Raw genomic sequence first — 27,397 nt, 5'->3', positions numbered from 1 at the left:
CTGGGTGATTTTTTTTCCTTTCATGTTTGTCTTTCTACTATTGATATAATTGGTACAATTATATTTATAGAATTCTTTTTTAAAATTAAACTAAAAAGAAAGGTATAGAGTAAGGCAATTTCAAGGTATAAAGGGAAGCTTATTAGTTGTTTAAATAAGTATTGGTTAAATATAGTTGTATTAATTTTCTATTAGCAAATTACATAACAATTCATAACAAATTACAATTAGTGGCTTTTAAACAACAAACATTTATTATCTCACAGTTTGTGTGGGACATGAATTTGGGAACAGATTAGCCAGGTGGTTCTGGCTCAAGATGTCTCATGTAGTTGCCGTCAGGATGTGGACAAGGGCTGCAGGCACCCGAAAGCTTGACTAGGACTGGAGGACCTACATCCAAGATGGCTTATCACACAGCTGTGGGGAAAAAGCATCGGTTCCTCTGTGGCTGTTGGTAGGAGGCCTCAGTTTTTTGCCAGACAGGCTCTCTATAGGACATTTAGGTACCCTCATGACCTGAAAGCTAACTTCCATCAGAGTGAGCAATGTGAGAAAGAGTGAGGGTGAAGTCACTGTGCCTTTTGACTTCGTCTCCAAAGTTACACATGGTCTCTTCCATTTTCTTCTGTTTGTTAGAGGTGAGTCATTATGTCCAGCTTGAACACATGGAAGGAAATTAGACTCCATCTCTTGAAGAGAACAGTACTGAAGAGTTTGTGGACACATTTTAAAATGACCACAATTGTATTCTAAATCTTTGCAGAGGCGGTGGGCAAATTATTTATGCTTATCATACCATGGTGGTTTAAATAGTGTTTCCCGCAGTCATGTCCACCTGGAATCTCAGTATGTGACATTATTTGGAAATAGAGTCTTTGAAGATGGATTAGTTATGGATCTCAGGATGAGCTCATCTAGCATTTAGGGTGAACCCTAAATCCAGTGATGGGGGTGCTTATAAGAAGAGAGGACACAGAGAGACACAGGGAAGAAAGAGGCAGATTTCTACTTAAATTTGCCTTTGGGAAAAAATCCTGTCTTATAACCTAACATCATTGATCTAAAACACTTAAATTTTCTTGAAAGGAGACTAATTTTGAGGGTTATTTATTGTAAAGTAGAGTTTATTTTTTTCTTGACCAAAAGGAAATCATAAACTGCTTTTTCTATGACACAGCTAGTCTCATTGCTGTTCAAAGACATGAAAAGTCACCTGACTATTATGAATGTCTCAAATTAACACATGTGAAGTGGAGCACAGGGTGCTGGATGGCGAGCTGTGGTTCAAGGATAGACTACAAGAGAAATTGAAATAGATAATTTATTACTCACAGGTCCTGGAGGAAGTACCTGGTGTACCTTAAGGGTCTGAATAGGGAAGTTAAGGCAGAGGGCAGACAGAGAAAGAATCAAGACCTGGGGCACATGCCTTTATTAGGATTCGTGGGTGGAGTGGTTTGGGGTTCCTGGTCTAAGGCTGATTGATCAATTCAAATAAAAAGCAGGGTTTTGGTAAGCCCCAGGTGGGTCTTATCTAAGGAGCACATAAGGGGAAAGCCCTGGGAGTTAGGCGAGACTGTTGACTGCAAGGACATTTGGGGTATTCATCTCAGGAACGTACATTTACTTGTGACTCTGCTGGCTGTTATCCAGGGCATGTGCCTACATGAGGAGCTAGTGTTGATTCAGGTGACCACAGGCTGCTTAGCCAAACAAAATGGATGCTGAGGCAGCAAAACCATGGGGTAGCTTAGCTAAACTCTTGATACTGAGGGACAGACAGCACAGAAACTCTTTTCCTGAATGAACAACCAACCGGTTTCTGACTTTGAGAGAAGAAAAAGCACTTCAGCCTTAGGAAAGTACTAGATGTCAGAACTGAGGCAAAATTTTAATATGAAGTCATTGAAAGATAATTGGACACCCACAAAGGTACTATGACTGTTCTTCTTGACACTTGGGTAAAATTTACTTGGGAGAGGGAAATGGTTGGGAAGTGTGTTATGCATTTAAATTTTACTCTAATTAGATTTAATTTGCTCATTTATAATTTCATGTATGAAAAATGTATTTTGAAAGAATTGGTTTGGTAAGGCAGGTAGGGAAGAGTACTGAAGAGGTTTTGTTTATTTGTTTTACTGTTTTTTGCCTTTGGCAAAAGTTCCACGAGTACTAATTTCATCTGTAAGTGAAAAGTATTTATTATTAGGCCCCAGGCTCACATAAATACAGCCGCAGAAATTTAAGAAACAAAGTAAAATCATTTTGATAGGTTTCAACAGATTTTTCCCCCTAATTCCACTCACATGATTTTATACCCACGAGGTTTAGAACTAAACAAGAATGTCAAGTTTTGGAATTATTTGGGGTGTGAATCTCCCAAATGAAAATTGAGGAAAACATTATTAAAGGCCCATGAGAAAAGTATAATGAGTTTTAAATAGCACAAATGAAACAGTAAGCAGGGTCTCACACTGAGAAACAAGATTAGTGAAAATTTAAGTGAACCCTGAACTCAGGAAGTTGAAATTCCTATTTGCGATTTTGTGGCTAACTGCATGGGGGAATGGAATATTATTGATATTAGGACAAGATAAAAGCCAAGTGCAAAACTCAGGATACATGTATCATGATTATCATTACTTGAGTAGTAACATGCATGCACTGAGTACCAACAGTTGAAGGAGCATGTTAATTATATGTTGAAGGAATTTATATGCTACCTGATTGTTTGGCAATATTATGAAACATATTATCTGGGCTTCTCACTGTGCAACATGGCAGAAAAAACAGATCACAGTGTTCTTACGAATGCTGTTTCTGTACTCAGATATATAACCACATCTATATTCATTCCAACACTTCAGGATTCCAAAGTAAAGCAAATGTGCCATTTAAACAATAACAATTGAAGCACCCACACACTGAAGTACACTTATGCAATAACAGCTTCACAAATGGAGAAATGGTGGCTGGGAAAAATGAGTTCTATAGAAACTGAAATATTCAGTTATAAGCCAGAGGATTTTACTTTATTTCTTCCCTATTCCCACCTCCACCAATCACCAAATTTTGTTTGTTTAACAACACTGTATTTTAAAGAGATATTTAGGACATAGGAATAAGAAGACCTAATGAAATATTTAGAGACAATATGGAGAAGGATGAACCAAGAAAAAGAAATTCAGCACTTGGTACTTGCATAGAAGTACATTTCAATAAATGATTTTGGAAGGCATTAATGAGTACAAATAAGTACATGAACAGTGGATGAACTAGACTGTGTATGATTCTGGTTTGGATGACTGAGGGAAGAAGGGTAAGGCAGGCTATGCCGTAAGTCAAGGGACATAGGAGAAAATATAGGTTTATGTTGAGTTTGAGGTTCCTATTACATTGTTAAATATACTAACAATATATTACATATTATATTAACATCCTTTTTATTATTTTATTGTTTTTATTTTTATATTTATATATTTTTATATATTTTATATATTTATATTTCATTTTCTTGTTAATTATATATTATATTAACATCCTTTTTTGCATATATATATATATGTATATATATATATATATATATATATACACATGCAAGTTTTGGTAAAAAGAAAAAAAAGAATGTTCAACCCTAACATTTAACCCCATGGATATTTGTCCCTTGGCGTATTAGAGTAATTTTAGAATATTTGATGAGAATTGTTTACAATTTTTTCATAAATTAGCCAAGAAATAAAATCAAATATCATTCTTTTGAAGATGCACAATAGATATTACTATAGGAATGGCATGAAATAGAACTGACAGTGCTTGAAACCATCATTTCCTAAATAATCACTTCTTGTTGGAAACATTGGAAACTGTAAAAATCGACCTGAGAAAAATTAAAGAAAATGATCCATGTAAAATAAAACTAACACACAGCACAATTTGTTAGTGAGTAAAATATGATTGAAGTTTTAAGCTTCTTGTGAAAATTTAATCTATAAAATTTGAATTGAGAAAATTTGCTTTGGTATATAAAATCAAAATCGAAAGTGTAACAATAATATCATATAGTCCAAAAATAATTTTACTGTCTTCATGGTAAAATTTAAACAGAAACAACTGTTCCAGATGAAAATAATTTTAATAAAATACAATTGAAAAAATTGTAATTGACTTGACAGTGCACCAGAAGAAACTGAACAAGAAATCAAATTAACAAAGTTTGCTCTGGAAAATACTTGATTAACAGTAACTCATCTATGTTAAATCTTTGTGGCTAAGCTTGTTTGTAAAGACAGCCTCAAAACCTCGTTGGGGGTCAATGTGGTGAGGCCAAAACAGTAGAGTCAACACATTCCACTCAGCAGCAGGATGTGGGTGGGATACTCTGGCAACAGAGAGAGAGAGAGAGAGCTCGAGCGCTGAAGTAGAGACCTAGGTCTGGGAGTCTCTACCAAGCATGTGAAAGTTGAAGCCATGGGTATGGATGAGCTCTTCCAGGAAAGAAGAGGACAGAGAATGGACCATGGTGTTTAATGGGCAAATAAAAGGAAGAGCTTTGTGATGTGATAATGAAAAAGAGGATGATGATTACATTTTGTCTCTCAAGTCTACACTCTCCCAGGTAGCAACGTTTAGCATTGGCTTTAATATTTTTAAACTCTTCTAAGTTATAGCCTTAGAAGACTATATAAATGTGGGATATTATGAAACTGAAATTGTGCATTTCAGAGTGTATGCATAACAATCCATTGTCCTGATGCCCAGCTGTCAACTTAATCATGTGATTCCGATGTATGATATTTTGGACCATATTAAACATCTACTTGTCTCACTTTTATTGTCTGTAAAAAGCAATTTAGTCTGTTTATCTTTTAGTTCTTTGATAGAATAAAGCTCTTCTGGATGCCTGCAAAACATCAGCCAGATTTTATATATCTAAGGCATGTACCACTTCGAAAAGTCCACCTCTTCACAGTGATTCAGATGAGTTGCCTTGGCCTTTTGTGGATAATAAAAGTTTCAAGAGCTGCTATTGTCTTTCCCATGATGGTATGAAACTTCTAAGTCAAGTTTTTTTCTCCTCCTCTGATTTTCTGCTCTATTTGGAAACATATAAAACTGAAATTGGAACAGTAGAGTCATTTTGAACAATTATGGGAAACCATGATGTAAAGTTTAGCAGCTAAAGCTAGTGACTAAGACAGGATTTGAGATTATATATGAATTTCAGTGATTCATATTAGTTTAGCCTCTATCATTCTAAATACTTGAAATGGTTTGAATTAATTGAAGTTGGGTAGAAAAATGTAGACTTTCAAAATGTAACATTAAAGATATACTAGCAAATCTGAAAAACTAGGGGGTTTAAAATTAAATTGTATTAAATATTTCAGATAAATTTCAAATACTTCCAAAAATATAGTGAATTTGAATAACTATAAGTCAAAATACTATCAGCATAGATAAGAATCGTTTAATGTTCATTTATAATAATGCAAACTATTAACTACATCTATTTAAGAAACAGTCAAATATATTTTGTAGGTTTTTCTTTTTTTTCTTTGAGATAGCTTCTTTAAGTGACTCCCTTACTGGGTAAAATCAGAGCTATTATTCTGGGGATGTGGTAAGAAAAGGAAATGAAGAATGCAAAAATACAGTGTCTATTATACACGTATGTCTTCAAGTTTCACTTGAATCTCAGTCCAAATTGAAGTTGACTTGTTTCCACCAAAAAACAAAAAGCTACCTCTCCCATTTTTATTTTTTTCCATGTTTTAAATTATTTTATTATTTGCTTCAGGTTTTAGCTCTGGTATTTGTAAGAAAACTGATGGACTTTTTGTTTACGAAACGGGAACTCAGCTGGTTGGATGATTTAATGCCCGAGAGTAAGAAAAAGAAACTAGAAGATGCTGAAAAAGAAGTAAGTCAGAGTGAAATCAGTATCAAAGAGAAGCAAATGGGACACTTGCACAGTAACAGCTCCTTGCAAAACCAAATCATTTTGTTTATCTTTAGTTAGTGATTACTAACAACCACAGGTGGACTATTAATATTTGGAAGATGAATGCTTAAAATCTTAAAGTTGAAACTTGAACACAGAGAGAACACAGATCTTACATGAGAAAACCAAACCCTTGTGAAATATGCAAATACTTTGTACTTCATTATCCAAATTGTGAGCTTTGCTTTTCTATTCCCTCCCTTGTGGATGGCAGAACCTTACTGATGCTTAACTATTTCTGAGTTATGGTCCAGCAATGGTTGCTTTTTGGTTGAATATGTGAGAAGGAATGAAAGAGACAGTATTCTTGTTGATATTTTTCTAAGGAACAAATTTTTAATGGCAAGATTCTAATTCTAATCAAAAGATAAAATTAGTTATTTTTGAAATAGATGAAATGTTTATGATCTGATCTGCTTTCAAAGTGATTTAAGATCGAGTAAATGTAGTTTGAGAAAATTTGGGGATTTAATTATTTCCGTGGACTAACTGATCTATCCTATTCTGTTTCGTGCATTAAGATGATTTGTTTTAAGTTTTATGGCATATCTAAAGTTCATATGTAAGTCTGGGTCTCCTTTGAAGGCTGGTAACCATAATATTTTAAAAATGTGCTTTCTATAAAAACTACAAAGTTTAAATGAAAACAAAAAATGACCAGTATACCTTTTACTGGAATGATTGAGTCCATAGATTGTAAAACGCAAGAACAACATTTCCATGTGAATAGAAATGAAGATGAAAGAAAATATTTGGTGAGAATTCTTTCCACTTTTCCTTCTTCTACAAGGTGATCTGTAGATATGCTCTTTCCTGTCTACAGCATAATTTCTCAAACCATGGATATATTCCTCTCTCCTTTGGGGAATTTGTTTGCAAACATTTGAATGGTTCTAGGTTTTACTCAGTCATTAGGTGAAGTCAGATTAGGCCACAAAGTCTGATGAAATTTCTCCTCAGAGGTTTTTACAAATATGGCTATTGAGTATGTGACGGGCAGGCATTCCTTTCTTTTTTCTGTGGCGTCCCATCGCAGACAATGGATTCCCACTTTAGAGATCGATCACGATGATGTATCTTAATTTTGCACAGTTATTTCAATTTCCCCAAATAATGGAGAAGGAATACTTAGAAACATACCTCTAGTAATATTAATACAACATTAAAAATATATAAAATCATTATTTCTTTATTTTTCTGTTTGACATATTCTTATTTAAGTATGAGAGATTTTTAAAAACAATGCCTTAACTAGGATATTTCCTTTTAGGACTTTAGTAAAGGTTTGGCCTCTTCCTCAGATACCATTCAAGAAGAATATGACAGAATTTGGTGTAAATTAAATGTAAATAAGATGGACACTGGAATATAAAAATTCTGCAGGTTTAAATTATCCATACTTGATGTGATTAAGATTATGCACATTGAAGATAATCCTCAAGAAAGTTTAAATTCCAAAGAAGACAATTTTGAATATAAAACTCATTGACCATGTCCCTTCAGTCTTTCTGATAATGAGAATACTATTAAGTATACTAAGGCAGTAACTTACAAATGTAATTTTGCTTTATTTTCCTGCTTTGATTTCTTGTTCAAATGTCTCTACTACTTCTATAGAAAAAGTTAACAAGAGCCCCAGCCATATAATCATCCCTTTCATAGCATTCTCTTTAGGCCATATCCATACCATGGAACATTCTTGCCCTTCTAGAACTTTGTAAAATGAAAAATGATATGTATATATAACATATTATGTTTAATATTCTCCCCTTTTGTCATTTAAGGAAAATTTTAGATTCTCCCTTTATATGTCTATGAAATAGGGGAGAACAAATTTGATAGTAATCATAACTTTATTTGCATCTGCCGTTTCCTTTGCCTAAAACTACTCCTGACACTTCATATGTACAGTATATGTATGTGTGCTAGATGTCCATTTTGAAGTTTATTAATCTCAGATAGGCAGAGATCCTATTCAATAAGCTTCTAAATTTTTTCTGTCATAGATCCACTGTACTCCAATGGGTGTTTACTGTTTTCTGATTATGAAGATACATATTTTAGAAGTAATCAAATATTACTAGATCTCCTAGAATTCATGTTTTCCAAAAGGATGCAAAAATAAAGACTTATTGAGGCAAATTTACCACTGTATCCTTCAGATCTGAATATCAGAAAAAGTAGGGGAAAATGCCTTGCAATACCTTAATCAGGAAGATGTATAGACCTTTAAAATCTGAAATAGATTAATGTGATGATGCTTGTGTGTGAATCTCAGTACATGGAAAGAAACAAGAGAATCAATAATACAATGAAAACACAATTCATTACTGAACATTTAAATATAGTCCCTACGAGTGCAAAGAAAGATTATTCTCCATACGACAACTGGAGAAAGAAGAGGAAGTTTAAAGATGTTCACTTTCTAACTTGGAATTAGTTACTAAAAGTGTATGATCAGTATAGCAAACTGGAAGATTTAAGAAGGATTGCACTAGAACTTAAATTCTGGTTGGTTTTCCTTTTGGTCACGCAGATCTCAGTATTTCATTTTCTTGAGGCTATGGACTCCACTGATGGATGTGATCTTCTTACTGTGGCATCTTATACCAAGGCCCAGTCTTCTAAGAAATTGTGCATTCAGGTGGTAAATGGACAAGTTCTCCAGAAATGCAGCATTTCTGCAATTGCTCAAATTAATTGAGTAACTTTGATTGTGATCTGGAGAGATGGTAAATAGCAGAAAATGTTCAGCTCCATGAGACTCGAATTTAAAGTAGGCTCACCTCTTGTCCTTTCGATGATAGTTACAAGCTTGTACCTTTATCTTCCAGGGTTTTCTTATCAGTAGCCCGCTTCTGGCCTTATGGCATTGAGAAAACATTAGTTTGACCTTAAAATTCAATAATGAGTTAAGCAGAATAAATAGCTACACAGGCCAGTCCAAGGTCGCAGAGCTTCTGTTCCAAATTTTCATGTACTTCATGCATATGCATATGCATATGCTTCAGTTTTTAGAAAGAAAGGATTATAATCAGGATAGAAATGAATATTGGAACCCTGACATTTTGCACATTGCTCTGTGTAAAGGGAAGACTGCAGAATCAAATTCTGGATGTCCAAATGTGCTCAGAGTACCAACATGCCTTCCTTCCTACTTAAATATTCTCTAGGACATTGTACACATTTGACAAAAGGGCGGCTGTTAAAAGCAGAAAGCCCCAGCAGAACGTTTGCTCCTGGGTGGGGGGGGGTAGAAGGCAGTTAATGTTAGATAAATTCTGGAAATTCAGCTTTGGGCAGTGATCATGATATTGACACTTCTTGGTTTACAGGAGGTTCACTCTAACATATAATGCTATGGAAAAAAACAAAAAGAGGCAAGTGAGACTTGTGATCTGTATGAAGAAGGATCATGAGCAAGGCCAAGAAGATGCAAAAGCAAACTAAGAACAAGTGCAATTAATGCAATTCAACAAATTACAGAGCAGGTCTTACTGCTTAGAAAGATGAGAATTGGTTGTGGATTGGGGAAGCATGGCCTAATTATTACACAGGCAAATGTTATTTCTGATTGAATCTTAGAGTAAGGTGAGCATATTCTTCGTCAAGCAGTGACTTTCAAAGTGTAGTTCTAGGACCTCTGCTGCATCTGCCAACACCTGGCAACTTGTTAGAAATGCAAATTCTTAGACCACATTCCAGACCTGTTGAATCAAAGCTCTGCAGATAGGCCCAGAAATCTGTGTTAAGGAGACCTCCAGGTCCTTCTGATGCATGCTAAAATTTGAAATAAAACCTTTTCTAAAACCATAATGTCTGTATCTCCAGAATATAATCTTCTAAATCCAAGTTTACTCTATCAAAAGTTGTGTTTTATAATAACTTAGATAAGTCACTTAGAGATATTGAATCAAATATTCTGATAAAAACATGTCGCATCCAATTATTTATATGAATTCTGTATAGACTACTCCTCCTCCCCATTTTTCCTTTTTAGCTTTCATTGTTAAAGTGAGTAGTTGTATGTACTGGTTCTTCTATTGGAAATTTTAATACATACCTCTTAGACACATCACATTTTATGGCTTTCAGAGTACTGTGGGGGGTGTGTGGGTGTGTGTTGAACATTTGCAGCATTATCTGTTATATTAGTAATTAAAGAAGAAAGTGGTCTGAGTTCTATAGACTTTGTTTTCCTTTTGGATAAAATAAAGGGGTCAAACTTGATTGCTGAAGTCCCTTCCATTTTTTAAGATCTATGAATTCTAAAATTGCTGAATATTTTCTGTAATACTCTAACCATCTTTGTGAACGGTTAGGATATTACTTGGCTCTCTGCTGTTGCTCTTACTTTGAGCTATTTGAGGGTTCCTACATAGATACAGATTTTACCTCAGACGTGGATATAGTAACAGATGCTACCTATTTCACTAAAGGTAGAGCATTTGTCATGATATATGAATGATTTTTTATGCTCACAAAATATAATTCAGATCCATACTTCCTACTAATCCAAACACACCACAGTTTTTTAAAAAGACAGCATTTATTTATTTGAGAGAGAGAATGCGCGTGCAAGAGAGAGCAGTGGCGGGGAGGGGCAGAGAGAGAGGGAGAAGTGGACACCCCACTGAGCAGGGAGCCCTACACAATGCTCATCCCAGGACTCTGGGATCATGACCTGAGCAGAAAGGCAGACACTTAACTGACTGAGCCACCCTGGTGCCCCAAAACACACCACAAAGTAACTCCAATTTTATTTTTCACTTACTATAGGCCTTTGGCTCTAGCCAGGCTAGTTGTTATTGTCATATTTATTTCTACTTTTTATTCTTAGCCTACATTGTTTCTAGAGTTTCTTCCTTTCTTCTACCAAACTTATCAAATAAGACTGGCTCAGATACTACTTCCTCTCTTCCTGTATTTTGTCCAGTGATCTTTCTCATCATCTGAGAGTACAGTGTGTGTCTTTTCATTGTTCTGTCACCAGTACCTAGCAGAATACTTCATGTAGATTATGCCTAATACATGTTTGATAAATGGATTCATGAGTAGCTCCTGGATTATTCGCTGTGTGCCTAGCACATAATGCATGCTGAGTGTTTTGAGTTGTTTTTTGATTAGATTTTCTTTTTAAAGCCTCAATTTTCCTACCTTTTGTAGAGATAGCATTAACTAGCCTTCGCTTATGTAGTATATGAAAAATGCTTTGACTATCTTAATTAAAAGATGGCATTCACATCACAGCCTGAGTAGTCCTCTAGTCAAATTGGTGAAAGCCTTCTCATGTTCTTGGTAAACTCAGATGCTCATCCTTTAACATCTTCACCACGTCGTAGAACTCGAGTATTTTTGACAGACCCCCGTGTAAATGAAGTGCTATGTGGAACTCGTTTTAAGGTACTGCTGACTTATAAACTGATGGATACCCAGTGAGCTTTGAGCTCTCACTCTCTCTTCCTGTATGATTGAGATAAACTGGGTTGTCATTGTCGTGACGGCCAATGCCTGATTTGACTGTTCCTCCCCAGAAAGTCTCAAATTTTTGGCTTCCTCACAGTGCTGCCTGGGATGCAGCCGGCCCTCCATCCCCGAGCTCTGGGGCCCACCCAGCTCCCTTCTGGCACTGAAGGCAGCGGCGGCTCTGCCACCCTTCTCCTCAGATAAGCATGGCTTGGAAATGCTATCTTTAGAGGTGATGAGTTTTTGTTTGGATAGAATTATGACTAGTATAAAGCCCACACATGCTAACAAGCCACAGAGTGCAAAATAATTATTGAAAGCAATTTGAGAGAAAAGTGGAAAATCATCTGAGGAAAAAACAAAATTGTTCCCAAAGCTTTGGTCCAATTTTTTGCTGTTACATTGAATCTTGAGCCTTAGTTCTCTGCTGCCAGGTCACCTAAGCATTGATGGCACTGTTCTCTGTCTCCCTCTCTCTCTCTCTCTTTTTAATTTTACTCTTTATTAAGCCTTTCTACATGCCTTCTTAACGTTTTATTCCAAGTTACTCAGAAAACGTATTATATACCAAGCTTACCTTCCAGTGGACAACTGAGAAAAGAATTGCATTTTGCTTGTATCTTGGTTTTACTTAAATAGCATTTGGGATCACTGAATGTTTTCTCTTTATGTCCCTCCATGTGTATTAAGGTAATGTTTTCTCTAGAAAAAGTAAGCTTTTTTACCTGAGAGAATACATATGCTCAGTCCATTGCCTCAATGTTGCGCATATAAGTTAATATGACATATGTATTATGTTCCATATGTAGTGACTAACCCATTTGCAAGGCATGCCCTATTCCAGGCTGCAGATTAGCTTTGATCAAATGCTAAAATGTGTAATTTCAAACCAATGGTACTGTCTACTTCTTTTTAATTAGTTTTAATAGTTCTGCCAATGACAAGAGAAATAGGCATAATATACATGTAATAAAGTATATCATCTCTTAAAAATATTCTTTTTTTTTAAAGATTTTATTTATTTATTTGAGACAGAGAGAGAGCACATGAGAGGGGGGCGGGTCAGAGGGAGAAGCAGACTCCCTGCCGAGCAGGGAGCCTGATGTGGGACTTGATCCAGGGACTCCAGGATCATGACCTGAGCCGAAGGCAGTTGCTTAACCAACTGAGCCACCCAGGTGCCCAGAAAAAAATATTCTTGAAGAACAACAGAGAAAGAGAATAGGATTAGTTCCTGTAATGTAGAAGGGTAACAGACAGGTGCCATTGATACCACAGAGTATAAATGTAACAAAGGGTTTGTGGTTGGCCACGGCAGGAACTTATAAGCAAAGAAGTAGCAGAATCATGCAGTTCCCTGACTTCTCCATTATTACCCAGCATAAGCTGGGCATAGGTATCTGTATGCAGCATGGTTAAGGTCCCAGCAGAGGGGAGCCTGCCTTGGTCAGTAGGTTGGATGTGTACAGAGAGCACTCCAAGACTGAAAATGAGAGCTGCCCCCACATTACATTTTATATTTGTAGATTAGCTGAACAGGCTCTAGAAAACACTGTTTCTTTAAGTAACAAGAAATATGGCAAGGACTCTTCAGAGATAGCATGCAAGGTGAGGCCAAGGTCTGGATGGTGGTAGGAATGGCCTTGCCTGCCAGAAATGACATCATCCAAAGGTCATGTCTTCCTGGAAGCTGATTTAGCTCAGCCAAGCTCCTGCTAAGCTACTAAAAGAGGGATGAGCCTCCAGGGTCATCCTATTTTCTCTAGCTCTTCATCTCTAACTTAAAGTTCCATTTCCAGTATTACGCATCCATAAAAAAGGAATAAGATCTTGCCATTAGCAACAATACAGATGCACCTAGAGGGTAGTATGCTGAGTGAAATGTCAGACTAAGAAAGACAGATGCCATATGATTTCACTCATACGTGGAATCTAAAAAACAAGACAAATGAATAAACAAACAAAAAGCAGAATCAGAACTATAAATACAGAGAACAAACTGATGGTTGCCAGAGGGAAGGGGCGTTGGGGGGATGAGGAAATTCGTGAAAGGGAGTGGGAGATACAGGCTCTTGGTTATGGAATGAATAATTCACGGAATAAAAGGCACCACATAGGGAATATAGTCAATGGTATTGTAATAGTGTTGTGTGGTGACAGATGGTAGCTACACTTGTGGGCATAGCATAACATATAGAGATGTTGAATCACTATGTGTACACCTGAAACTTCTGTAGCCTTGTGTTTCAGCTATACTCAAATAAAAAAAACAACAAAATAAATAAATTCCATTTCTGGAGTTAGAACTAATGATTCTAACACTTTTAAATGGCCCCAAGTAGTTCTCTGAACTTGAGCATTGCTAATTGACTCATTTGAAAATAAATGCATTATGTAGGAGCTATAATCTATAGATAACTAAAATTTTTTTGGTGCATGGAAAAAGTTGGTAACATTATTGAAAACTAAACCAGGATATTTCCATATGGTAGGATAAGATTTTCCTTATCCTAAAGATATGGTTTTAAAGTGTTATATATGAAGAAATGAATATATGAAGCATTTCTACCTTTCAGGGAAGGGTAGGATATTGTCGTTGTAAGAAGAAATCTGAGGCATAAAACAAAAGCTTAACATGTGTCTAGTGGAAAGCACACCTGGGTTCTGGTCCATACAGAAAGGTATCTTCTCCTGTCTCGGAAAAAGTCTCTAGAGCACTTATTCTCAAAGTGTAGTCCTTAGACCAGCATAATCAGCATCACCTGGAAACTTACTAGAAATGTAAATTCTTGGGCCCTACTCCAGACCTACTGAATCAGAGGCTCTGGAGGTGGGGCTGAGCGGTCTGCGTTTTTTTAAAGCCCTCTAGGTGATTTTGATGTAAAGTAAAGTTTGAGAACCGCTGCTCTAAATATACCCCTCATTCCCTTCTAACAGAACATTCTGGGATTGTAACTTAAACTTTATAACAATGAAAACAATTACATTGCCCATACGTTTTTTCCCTTTAAAATTTGGATTTTTTTTTTAAATCTGCTTGGAAATTAACCACGTTTTACATTGAGTGACATGAAGGAGATTGCTGTTAGCATTTAAATTACTTTGTGGTATGAGACTCTCATTAATTACTTATGTTCTTGGTAGCTGGTGCTTTCTTGAAAGGACCTGTGCTAGCATTAATAAATGCAAACAAAGTGGAAGGTCCTGAGGTTAATGAGATAGTGAAACATTAATCTGTGTTTCTTCTTTAATGTAAAATGGAGGCTCATCAGGTTCACTTAGTATATTTTACATTTGTCTTTCCAGGAAGAACAAAGTATGCTAGCTATGGAAGATGAGGGCACGGTGCAGCTCCCATTGGAAGGGCACTATAGGTAAGTAAGATACACATGTAAAAGCTTTGAGTCATGGAACATGTGCTTATATACTTAAGAATTTCCTACTGTGTGGATTCCTACAAAGGTTTGTTGGAGCTGTGTTAGAGTAGAAAGAACTGAAACTAGGAATTAGATTACCCTGTCCCTAGTACTAAGTTCTGATACTAATAACTGTGTGAGTATAGCCAAGTAACTTAAAATGAAGGGGGGGGAGGGCGGTGGGAAACTGTTGTCCGTAGTCTTTTCTTCTCATATTTTCTACTGTATACCAAAGCTCTCTTTCATAACCTCTAAAAGTAGCAATTGAAGACGGGTTGAGATTCAATGCCAGGATGAATAAGCTAGGTATTCACTGAGTTGATCCCAGATAAATGCTTGAACTCTGGGAAGTTACCCCTAAAATATGGCACTTCCAAAGAGATGATCTATTTCCTGAGTAGAAGGATTCAGTTGCACCAGTCATTTTAGGAAATATTTATGTAACTCTCCAAAACATGCTGATCTTCTTTAGGCACAAAGACATAGCGAAAGAATGCAAATTCCTATGCGTTATAATAAAGACTTATGAAAGTATTTGGCCAAAAATTGTATGTATGAATATTATATAAATATATATATGTGTATATATATATATACACACATATATATATAGGGTCTCAAAGTGCTTAAGGATAATTTAAGGCCATGCCAGTAAAAAAAAAAGGAGAGAAAACTTTCTCTGAGGAGGAAATTTATCATAGTATTGACAAAAAAATTGGAATCTTCTAGATCTTCAGAGTCTGCTATAAAATCACATTCCCTAGGTTTTTAAAATATAATTATCTACCATGAAATCATGGGAAGTCATTTTATCTTTTTTTAGTAATATTTAAGTCTTAGAATGCTGTTGATTGTTTCCTCAAATCAATATATTTCCACGTGTATGTTGTAGAAACTTAGTCTCATGTGGTACCCCTCCTGAAGGGATTTTTTGGTTAGACGCATTTCCATACTGCATTCCAGTTTGGAGATTCACAACGCATGCTGGAATATTAAAGAACCTAAGGGGTACTGTATTTTTTTTTAAGTTTAATTTTATTTAATCCAGCATTTTCTAAACTCTTTTGCTTTCAAGACTCTTTGTCATATAATATCATGAAAAACATGTATTCATATAATATTCTTTTGGAAACTGGTTGATCTCATGCTTTGAGTCACTAAGGGCTGCTGGATTTGAGGAACTAAAGAACTTGTGTCCAAACTGGGAAAGGAGAGAACCTGTGAGACCCAAGGTTTTGCCCCCGACCTTTGGTGTTCCTCTGAAAAGTCTAATTTGTTGCCCTCTCTGAACAACCACCAATGAGGGTCATGTGAGGTCAGCCTAGGATTTCTCTAGAACATGGTTTTTTTACACCGCAGGCTATCTTTTCCACGAGTAGTAAGAAGAGTGCTGTTTTCTCACTAGAAACTTTCTTTGACTTGGCCTGTGATTTATCTCTGCTGCTATTTGGTTGTGTTTCTAGCCCTGGGAATATTTTAGAGAGTTCTGAATGTCACCTATAATTGGTGCCATTTTAAAATGCTAGAAAAGCACCCAGCATTGTACATGTCCTGATATTGGAAAGACTTCTGCCAAATACACACACTGCCTTCATTTATTCAACAAATATTTGTTGAGTGGGTACCAAGTGTCAGGCCCTGTTTGAGTCTTGGGGTATCGGTTGCAGACAAATGGTCAAGAAATCTCGTCCTCATAAAATTTATGTTCGAGTAGAATAGACAGAGGTAGGGGAGGCAGAAAATAAACAAATGAATAAGTAACAGACTATAGTACTTTGGATGGTAAAAAGTGCAATGAAAACAAAAAGCAAAAAAGGATGAGGGTATTCTGAGGGGATGGAAACAGAAATTTTATATAGAGTAGTCGGCAAAGGTCTCTCTGAGTAAGCGACATTTAAACAAAGGAGGGAAAGAGTTGTACTATGTAAAGGAGCATTATGGGCAGAAGGAAGAACAAGTACAAGGCCCCGAGGCAGTAGCAAGCCTGTAGTATTCCAGAACAGTCAGGAGACCATTGCATTGTGGCTAGACAGGAAGGAGCCAGGGGTGTAATGGCAGGAGACCAAGCTGGAGGGTGAGGGAAGGGTCAGAGCCTATGGTCCATCTACCAGGCTCTTTCTGAGCGAGTGAGAGCCACTGTCAAGGCTGAGAGTTATGAATGTTGGGGCAAGAGGCTAAGCCGTGAACACGCAGAACCCCATCTCTGTAATTTGAAATGAATTAGGAAACAGTAGCCAAAACCAGTTTCTATATAACTAGAATCTTTGATTTTGATTTTGATTTTTCACAGATTTTTTAAAGTAATTATGAGAATACTCCTTATTTTATAACTATCAAAAAATACAGGCACAAGACTGTCCTATATTTAGTATCTATTTCTAGACAACTGCAGTTACTTATTTAATTTTTTAATTTCATTTTGGGTAAACTGTCTAGAGATGATCCATCTGTGATCAATATTTCTGATGAAATGTCAAAGACTGCCTTGTGGAGGAACCTTCTGATGACTGCCGATAACTCAAAAGATAAGGAGTCAAGCTTTCCTTCTAAAAGGTTTGAATTCCAAAGTAATGTGAATTTATACTGACCCCAGTCATTTTTTGACATAAGAATCCGTTAGCAAAAGAATAGTATTGGTTTCCATTGAATTTAGGTCTAATATATTTCAGAAAGTTCTTTTAAAAGTAGGTGGAAATTGTAATTGGCACATCTGTTGGTTTGTTTTTCAACATCTCCCTTTCAAATTAAAAGCTCATTCCAAAACTATGACAGTGGGGAGAAACGGTGCTATAAATGAGTCCTGATGCATGGCATTTTTGGACATTCATTTGGCCTACTCTTTTGCAGTAAGATTCCATTATATTCCCTCATCACCCACTTTCCAGGACCCTCTTAGATGTCTGATCACATTTTGCGCTCCCCCATTGTCCTTTCTGAAACCTCATATGCACATGCAATGGTGATTTCGTATTTAGTGTATTTCCAGGTCCCTATTCCAACCCCCTGAAAATCTTCCCTAACTTCCTTATTCTGAAACTTTTGGCTCCAGAAAGTTCTATGCATTCTTATTTCTCTGTATACAAACATTACAAACAACTCCCATAGTTCCTAAGTTTTAAATGCATGCTGGGGGAAGAGTGTGTCCTTAAATATAAAGAGTCATCACAGGATTCCATTGAATTTTCCAGAATTTATAAATAAGAGTTCAAACCATCCAGTCTTCTTAGATGCTGATCTGAAGAAAAATCTCTATGTTATGCTAATAGCTCTTCTTATTAAAGAGTGATTGAGGGTTTTGGGACAGTGTTTAATTATTAACTTCCTTTATTTTCATGACCTTAAATTAACTTTTTCTACTTAATTTTTATATTACATTTTTGTCATAAGCTCCCCTTCCTAATCACTCTAGAAGCTGATTCCCCAAAGGTAAGACCCTCTCCCTCAAACCTATTCCTTAGTTGTATTTCCTTATGTTAAATGGTGTCTTCTAGAAACCTGGTCAGCCTATGTTCTCTGTGTGAGTTTTGGGGAGGCAAAAGGCATGGAGAGTCTTGGGCTTAGATTCAGTATTGGACTGAGTGTTTATGGTATTCCTATAACTACTCAGCTCTTTAAGAAGGTTTGAAGCTTGAGTGAACTTTTTTCTCCACATGACTTGTACAAATGCATCATATATGAATCAACAAATCTCACAGAACTGTATTAGTAATGACATCAAATTTCTATATTGGAAAAAAGAAAATTTTATCCTTTGAATTAAGAAATTGCAAAGCTGGGAGCTTCCATTTATGCACCACATGCTTCCAAACCTGTAAGCTTTATCTGGCTTCATGAGAAATGTTTGGAAACATGGGCTCGGAAAAGATGCTACATTAGACTTACAGACTATCTCTTGTTGCTGGTTTTTGTCACCCCAAAATGGCATGCTGCTTCTGTGTCATCTCTATCCCAAAAAGACAAACACTGGATATGCAGAGTCTTCATCCCAGAAAGCTGGGGATTAGTCATCTCTCTCTCTCTCTCTTTCTCTCCTCCCCTCCCCACAACTACCTCTAACACACCAGAGGTTAATATAATTTACACAGTCAGCTCCCTCAAAGACTTCTGATTGATGTTTTCTGTCTTTAACATGGCTTTAAAATCTTCATGCATTTCTTTGCTTGGCTCAAGCAGAAGTAATATCTTATTCTAAAACATGCTTTATCTTCCTTTCCCAAAGATCCCTGCTACAGTCTGATAGAGTCATCCTCACAGTAACTGTTTTGGTAGAAGTCTTGGAAGAAAATCAGAGTTATGAGAAGGGTAATTGCTCAAACGCATTGGAATATGTGCTTGTGGACTCTTTCACATTAAAAATATGGCATTTCTCTGATTTTTTTTTTAAATGGGAACTCCAGGTTTATGAGCCCAAAATAAAATGCCAGCCATGGGAATATGTGGAAAATTTGAGGCAACTGAACTTACAGATTACTTTTCTTCCTGCACTAAATGGATCCAGAGTACAAACACTTTCTCTGTTTTTCTTTGGTTCAAGCAAAAAATTTTATGTCATGGTATTTTAGGTACTCCTTAAAGTAAAGGCAAGTGAAGCTTTTCATCAGAAAAACCTAGCTGTTTTAAAACAACTTAATGGGCTTTAATCAGGTCCAGTTTTAATTAGGACCATCCTTTATATTTTGATATAACCACTTGTTTCTTATTCTTTGAACGTATGTTACCACTAACACGAGATTCAAACTATTGTGAATGAAAGTTTACCCTTAGATGTGATAAAATCTGTAGATTTCCATGTGAAAATATCTCTTGGTTCATGGCTAATGTCGCTTATCTTCATAACAGTAGAAACTGGCAGAAACAGTGTGGCTTCCAGAAATCCTAAAACCACCCATACCAATGACAATACCCTCCCAAAGCCATTGCTTTCTCATGGTGTGTCTGTCGAAGGCATTGAAGTGTGATGACCAGGAACTCTAAAAATTCTGTGCCTGCTAGAGTATCTGTTGGCAAACAAAACAAACAAAAAAACCAAAAACCTAGAGACCCAGGTTACCGGGGTCTATATCTCTTGAGACCTAAGCTAGCTTCCTGGCAGTTTTTGACCCCCCACCCACCCTGTTCTTCATCCTGCCCTTGTTATTGGTCCTGCATATGCCTATTAGAGTATCAGAGAAGCCTAGATATTTTTCCTTAGTGGAGTTTGGAATAGCAGTTGTATTTTCTCCATCATTTCATTCACTTCTCATTGCTAAAAATGTTTTATCCAGTCTGACTGAAAGAAGGATCTAAGAAACTAATTGCAAATTTGACCACATTGGTAGGATGTCTAATTTGATCCTTATTCAACAGTGCAATGCATACATGTGACAGGCTTCTCTGTGGCTTACTGAATTGGATTGGCAGAAATAGGTCTCATTAAAACCACATTGCATCAGAATAGGTGAGCAACTGCTATGTTTTATAAAACTGACACCCAAGATGGACATTTCTTGGGAAGGTAGCCTGCAGCATTGGAAAACCGGAACTTGATTTTGCCCTGGTGGCAGAGGTTAGGCTCTGGGGCCACCTTCTCTGCTCCCCTCTGGCTACCCACTCCCACCACCTTCTTATATCCCAGATTCTCCTTCTTTGCCCTGATTTCCTAGGCCTATGCCCTCTCATGACTGGTAAATGTTGTTCATAACAACTATTTTGGATGTTCGAAACATAACAGTTTCATAGATCGCTTGGCAGCATGAAGGCAGCGGGTCATGTTCTGCTCTCTCCTGAAATATTATTTCCTTCTATTTTAAATTATAACTCCTCAAAGGGTGGGGCGCTGTCTCATCTACCTTGTATCCCTTGGTCTTTGCAGAGTACCTAGCATACAACAGATAGGTAATATATGTCTATTAAAGTTGATATCACAGATATGATACATATTTAATAAGTATAAGTAATATGTTTATTACAGTGAAAGTTTAGAATTGATTGGAATCCTGAAAAATGAATGTAACAAGGAATAAAGAGAGTAATAGCCATACAGTAAGAAGATAGGTTCAAGTCAATAGGATTTTTCGTAGACGTCCTGGTTATAAAATTTCTGCTTCGTAGTTTGTTGAAATCTAACCTGATACCCAAACCACTGGTTTTAAAGAGGCGGAAAACCCCCCGATCATTTCACTGGTTATTGTTTTGTAACCAAACAACCAGTATGACCAAAGCAGGACATCGGGAGGAAGCACACCTGTGAGTTAAGTCAACATTCTGAATCCTGTCACTGCTTGGTGACTAATAGTGCCATTGGGAATGTGCTGGTCTCTAAAAAGGTGGTGGAGCAGAGCATCATGCACACAGGAACTGGGCCTGTGTCGAGAGACCTGTATGTCTCCGTCCCTGCCATCTCCTACAGAGACGATCTTTTATTCTAGCTTCCTTGTAACTGAGAATACCAGCCTCAGAATTCTGGCATTCGAGCTACAGGAGAATTTAGGGACCATATAGTCCAAAACTAATATACAGATGAGGAAACCAAGTCCCAGAGAGATCAAATAACGAGTCCAAGGTCCCACAGTTGATCCTGGGCTTCCGGGAACTGAACGTAACCATCCCATTTCCAGTCCAGGCTTCCTCCACTGCCCCCATGCTGCCCTTTTCCACTGGCTTTGTGTGGGAGCCAGGTAAAGCCCAAGAGAAAGTTAATTTGGAAAGTAGGGTAGCAGACACTTGTCATATGAAATGCACTTAAAGTAGAAGAAAGTGAGTCATGCAGATAGGGTAGTTAAAAATACAGAGTTAAGGCTCTCAACACATCATGTGCACACTGTCATCTCTTCTTGTGGAAGAAGGAAAGGAAAGGGAGAAAAGTTGCTTTGCTCTGACCTGTAAGTAGTGTGTGCTGAGAAGTGTGGCAGGCGTACAAGCGGGTGCCATAGCACCCGCTCACACCAGCTCTCAGCGCTGGCGGCCTGCCACACACGGCAGAAGCTCCGGCACTTCTTACCTGATGGTGCCGGGTGGCGGTGACAACTGAGAAGGGCTGTTTCTAGCTTGAATTGGAGGAAAAACAATTTTAAAAACACACTCATAGAATGTGTCTGAGTTATTGACCACTAAGAAAGCTGTGCAGGAGGCCGCATAGAGAAAAGAAGAAGAAGAAAAAGAAGAAGAAGAAGAAGAAGAAGGTTTTAACTGTCACTTTATTACTTTGAGAAGAGTTATAAAACTGAGGGTTTCCCCACCACCAACTAGTTCATAGATTTATATTAAGGGACAAAGTTACCAGTAAAAACGGGTGGGCTCTTCCGACTTAGGGCCCCAGGTGACAGGGAGGGCTGCAGGGGGGCCGCAGGTGTGGGGGACTCTGCCCCATGCTGGGAGTCACTGGGGAGTGAGCGCTTCTGCTCCTCTGGAAGCACGTATTTATTCTTGCTGGGAACTTCCCGCTTGTGAGCACATTATTCAAATTTTCCACGAAAACTGTCAACACGAGAGTAGGAAAAGTGTTCATTGGACAAGTATCGGAAAAAAGCTTAGACAAAAACTGTAGAATCTTATTACCAGCTTGCCCAGCCCATAAAGTTCACTGGAGAACAGACAAGACAGAAATCACTTGGGAATGAGTTGGTTCTGGAAGGAATGAGGTGAGCGCCAGGACGAGGGCTGGTCTGCACAGGTGTTTGGAGGGCGGTGTGTGGGGCTGAGCACATCCCCTAGACCAGCGGAGATGTCTCTGTCCTGCTGACCACAACACGGTGCTCACCAAAGATCAGGACCCAGTGTGTGCACAAAGGACAAGCGACTCGCAGCGAGCCCTGAGATACCTCCCGTGGCATCTCGTAGTGTTATCGGGGTCAGTGCTTTCTTAAGATGGGGGCAGCACCGGCATTTTCAGCAACCATCAGTAATTCCTTTGGCCAAATGAGGACGATGGTATCAATCTTGCATGCTTTTGGAACTGTTTTAAAATGTCTGGTTTTTTAGTTCTTATTTTTCGAATGTCCCCCTTTCTGCAGTGTTTTGTTTCTACCTCACTGAGGGCAGAGGATTTTAATTGTTGCTATCTATCTATGCTTCGCAGCATGAAAGAGCCATGCTAAGGGCCCATGTGTGCTTTGGGGTTGATGGGTTTTGTGTCTGAGCAAGCAGATCTCACAGTAGCCGTGCGGGATTGCAGTAATAAATTTCTCCTTTTTCCCCCCCACCGTAGCACTGAAAGCCGAAAAGAGAAGAAAGCTGACTCAGGGAAAGGTGTTGACAGGGAGACTTGTCTATGACTTGATCTTCGATTTATTTTTTACATATATATGAGAAGAGTGCCACAATTATTAATAAAACTGCTTTGATCATGTATTGTAAATTCTGTCTCTCATCCCAAATCCACCTTCATACTGTAAGTAGTGCAATACTTGTTTCACTTCTGTGTTTAAACTTCTGAACAGTGAGACACCCTTGTGAGCATATACAATAGCTAATGCAAGAATCTGTGTTCCTTTCTGTATGTTAGACATTTGTAAACACTGGATTCTCATGGTTAGTTTTATGAGAGCAATAGCTTTCTTAAAGAGATGTCACATTTACCTAGTTTGTATTTTCCTACTTTAGTGACCTGAAGCTACCTGATAATTTCATTCAGAAGAATTTTGAAAGGTAGTCTTACTTTTTATTTTTTATAGCTTAGCATTAGTGACTTATTTCAAAAGACCCAAATCGAAAAGTTAGTTTGGAAGCATTTTTTAATAATTGTATTTATGCATTTCCTTGATTTATTATGATACATTTAATACTTAAGAGTTTATATGTAACTAAAACTTAAAGTCATTTGGAAAAAATATATAGAAACCCGTTCACAACTTGTTTAGAAGAATCAGAAACTAATGCAGAGTCAAGTAGTGTTTGCTTAACAATTCAAGTTGTGATTACACCATCAAACACTAGGCTTGTAGGAAATGCTTCAGGAAAACTTTGTAAGTTTTGTGAGATTTTCAATATAAACCTTTATCAGAAATATGCCATTAAATTTCTCTCCCGTTAAAAACAAATGTTTTCCAAATAAACCTATTCTACACACACCCGTGGAAGGCCACATGGTGAGTCCTTGTACATGAAATTTCACTCCTGTATAGTTATTCATTCTGCTGCTAACGGTCGCGTACTGCTTAATGCTGCTTCTGAATCATGTTCTACTGTTAGGCTGACAGGTCTCCAACTATATTTTTCTCTTCTGCAAAGCTCTTTTCCACTTTTTAATTGAATGCATGTTGTAGAAAAATAGTCTTTTCAATGAATATTTCAGATTCTGTTCGAGAAGATTCTGTAGGCATTTCAGTCCACATGAAAGAATCCATTTTTACTAAGCTTGCACAAGAGGAAGGAAAGTTAAAAATTGTTGAGCATTACTAAAAATACAGTATTTCATTTCATTTTAGATAGTGTGAAGTTAATAAAGATGGAATCTTGTAGTGCTCTTATTTCCTAGGAATGACCAGTGATCATCAATCTTATGATCTGCACTGTCCAATTTTATGATAATTCAGAGCCCCATGGCTTTTCCAAACTATTAATTACATATTTTCTGTATAAGTGCACATGAAAGGTGAAAAAAAAATCCTCCTGTGATCAAGCTTATGAGGGAAATAAAAAAACCCAACAAAGCCTCCATAAGACTCAACATTTTGATATTTCTGAAAACTCCCCTCACAATCTTTTAAGGAGCCATTTCTTTTATAGAATGTAAACCTAAAAACTATAAGCATAATTTGCAGTTAATACAGTCTGTGTTTATAAATGCCAAGGAAAATACAGAAACTTTCCATTCCAAGTGTGTCGCCTTTGTGTGTTTTATAATACAGATACCATATTGTAAACATTCCCATTGTGTATGATTTAGACTAGCTGTACATGCCAGTCAGTCCCAAAAGCAGCCTCCTAGTATTTTAATTATTAATAACTGTTCTGTTACAAATGATCATAGTGAGTTAAAACCTTCACATGATCACTTATTTGAATAAGCAATCATACCCAATGAAATTCTGTATTTCTGAGTATTTTTATAGTCATTTTGTTCTTGTGTGAATTTTAATGCTCTCTCTATGTTAATCCTGATATTCTGCAATCATATAAAATATAAGAAAAAAATGTAGTGTTATATATTTCCTCCTAATTTCAGATTCCTGGTCAAAATTACTGAATATCTTGAATGTAATTTATTGCAAAGTTCAAGTAATGTGTAAATGTGACTAGGATATTGTGTTTTTCACAACTAAGAAATGTTATGTGGAAATAAATATTTATCCTAATTAATTTCCTTGCACATTTTAAATTGTGATGCAAAGTGTCTTGTCTTTTTTCTCCTTTAGTGTTAATCAGTAAATCAATGTAGAACATTTTGACTGAACATAATATTTGAATTTAAACACCCCTGCTAAGAAAATTTGGTATTGTAGACATTTCAAGAGTATTCAGACAATTTGAACTTTATGAAAAGAATATTATGGAAACTATAGTAGGATATATCTCTTCATTTTTCCAGAAAGCAGTGACTTGGGTGCAAATGGCATTGCCCCCAAGACTAGTAAAATCTTCCAAGGTCATTAGTAGGATTTCCCATAAGTGGAACTCCTTAGACTTCTGTTTTCAGCCCCACCCCACCCCCCACCCACCATGGGAAAAGCATTTCCTAAAATTTCTCCCCTCCTTTTTTTGTTACTATGGGTCACACGGGACCATTATTCTTTTGTAGCCATCTGGCAGTATGTTGTGGGGGTAATTACATTCAGAACTCTAATGTACAGGTTAGTATTTTTCTTTTGACTCGTGAGTTTACTTTATAATTCCTACCATTTAACAGCCTTTGATATTGGGAAGTTTTTCCTAAATTTAATCTGAATATCTCCTTCGTATAGTTTAAATCCACAGCTTAATAGAAACCCTCCACTGACAATTCACAAGCCACTTGTATTTCAACACTATCCCTAGATCTTTTAGGATTTTTCTTGTCTCTTAAAAGTGTGGCTCATTCTTTCTTTCTTCTTTCTTTCTTTCTTTCTTTCTTTCTTTCTTTCTTTCTTTCTTTCTTTCTTTCTTTCTTTTTCTTTCTTTCTTTCTTTTTCTTCCTTCCTTCCTTCCTTCCTTCCTTCCTTCCTTCTTTCTTTCTTTCTTTTTCTTTCTTTCTTTCTTTCTTTCTTTCTTTCTTTCTTTCTTTCTTTCTTTCTTTCTTTCTTTCTTTCTTTCTTTCTTTTCTTCTTTCTTTCTTCCTTTCTTCCTTTCTTCCTTTCTTTCTCTTTTTTTTTTCTAACTGCACTACTCTACCTCTATTCCTTTTTAACTTTAGCTTTAGCTTAGTTCACTCCTGGTCATTTGACTATTTTACGATTATGTCAAGATTGCAACCCAAATGTTCTAATAATATCTTGTATATTCATTCATTGAAATGAAATGAGATTTACAAGCACTTGAAAATTTGATGAGAGTAATTTGGATATGACGGTTCTCTAAATATCTATTTGGAAAGGTTATTTGCAATCAGTTCCCTTGAAGAAGCCCGATATTCAAGGATTACTGGTAATACTTGATTTTCCAGATCTCCTGAGGTGTTTTCCTCAGAAAGCTGCAGTTTACTGTTAGAACTGTCACTCCGCTTCAGTTCTATTAGTGTATGGGCCACTACTTTTTGAGCTGGAACGTTGAAAATAGAACTGTGCTCCTTGCTTTTAAGGTCCTTGCTTCTAAGGCTAAGTAGACACATAGCTGTAACACAATGTAATAATGTGATATGTACTGAGTTGGCTGTATAATGAAAGCAGGGCGGAGTTTGAGGAAAATGTTATATAAGAGGTAGCATGTGAATTAGGATGGAAGTGGGGAAGGAAACCTACTCCAAGAGCTGCAAAGATTCTCAAACACATGCCAGTATTGAAATAAAAATGAAATAAAAATGAAATAAAAAAGTAAAGATATATGGTGTAACCGGAGCCTGACATACTTGATGTATGGCATGTTTGGGACCAAGGAAACAGCCCAGTGTGGTGGGAGTGTTAGGAGAGCAGTGAAGACCTATAAGAAAAGGTAGAAATACAAGTTGATCACAATATAAATGATGTTAAATTCTATCTTAAGATATTTGAACTTTATCCATTAAAAGTTTTGAGTAATGGAGAGGCATGAATTTTTGGAAAGAGTAGTCTAGCAGCACAGTGGAGAATCTAGTGGGGAAAAGGTGGAATCATTTCCTTGGGGATCCTGTACCAGGATGACTCTGAGGCTCAAACCAAACTCTCTGTGAGTGGTCTATAAACTTTTATTGCGATTGAAACCAAATAGGCTTAAGCATGCTCCTTAGGTACTTAAGTAACTCCAGACACAATAGTATTATTATAAATCATTTCATGTAGAACAAGATGGATAGATAGATGATAGATCGATGGATGGATGGATGGATAGATATAGGCATATATAGAGATATAAATAACGTCTTGGGTTGTATTTGAAAAGAAATGTTCTGAAAAGCATGGTATCAACAGTAATCCTGAGACTA

The 27,397-nt window shown here is 36.8% G+C and overlaps 1 protein-coding gene across 3 annotated transcripts in view; it reads left to right on the top strand.

The window, feature by feature from the left end:
• The window catches only part of SLC4A10 (solute carrier family 4 member 10), a 209,817-nt gene extending 186,679 nt beyond the window's left edge, over window positions 1-23,138 (top strand). For all 3 annotated transcript variants that reach the window (XM_028113059.1, XM_088022143.1, XM_028113061.1), the window contains 5 exons: window positions 4,873-5,046; window positions 5,801-5,923; window positions 14,777-14,844; window positions 17,323-17,439; window positions 23,072-23,138. In XM_028113059.1, the coding sequence (XP_027968860.1) occupies window positions 4,873-5,046; window positions 5,801-5,923; window positions 14,777-14,844; window positions 17,323-17,439; window positions 23,072-23,138 (549 nt within the window). The remainder of the gene's footprint in view (window positions 1-4,872; window positions 5,047-5,800; window positions 5,924-14,776; window positions 14,845-17,322; window positions 17,440-23,071) is intronic.
• The last annotated feature ends 4,259 nt before the right edge of the window (window positions 23,139-27,397 follow it).

This window comes from Eumetopias jubatus, unplaced genomic scaffold (genome assembly GCF_037043125.1).
Source record: "Eumetopias jubatus isolate StellerSeaLion01/CBP00866 unplaced genomic scaffold, mEumJub1_p1.0 scaffold_3, whole genome shotgun sequence".
Classification (NCBI taxonomy): domain Eukaryota; kingdom Metazoa; phylum Chordata; class Mammalia; order Carnivora; family Otariidae; genus Eumetopias; species Eumetopias jubatus.
The sequence above is the reverse complement of the archived record's forward strand: the minus strand, read 5'-3'. Positions and strand labels throughout refer to the sequence as shown.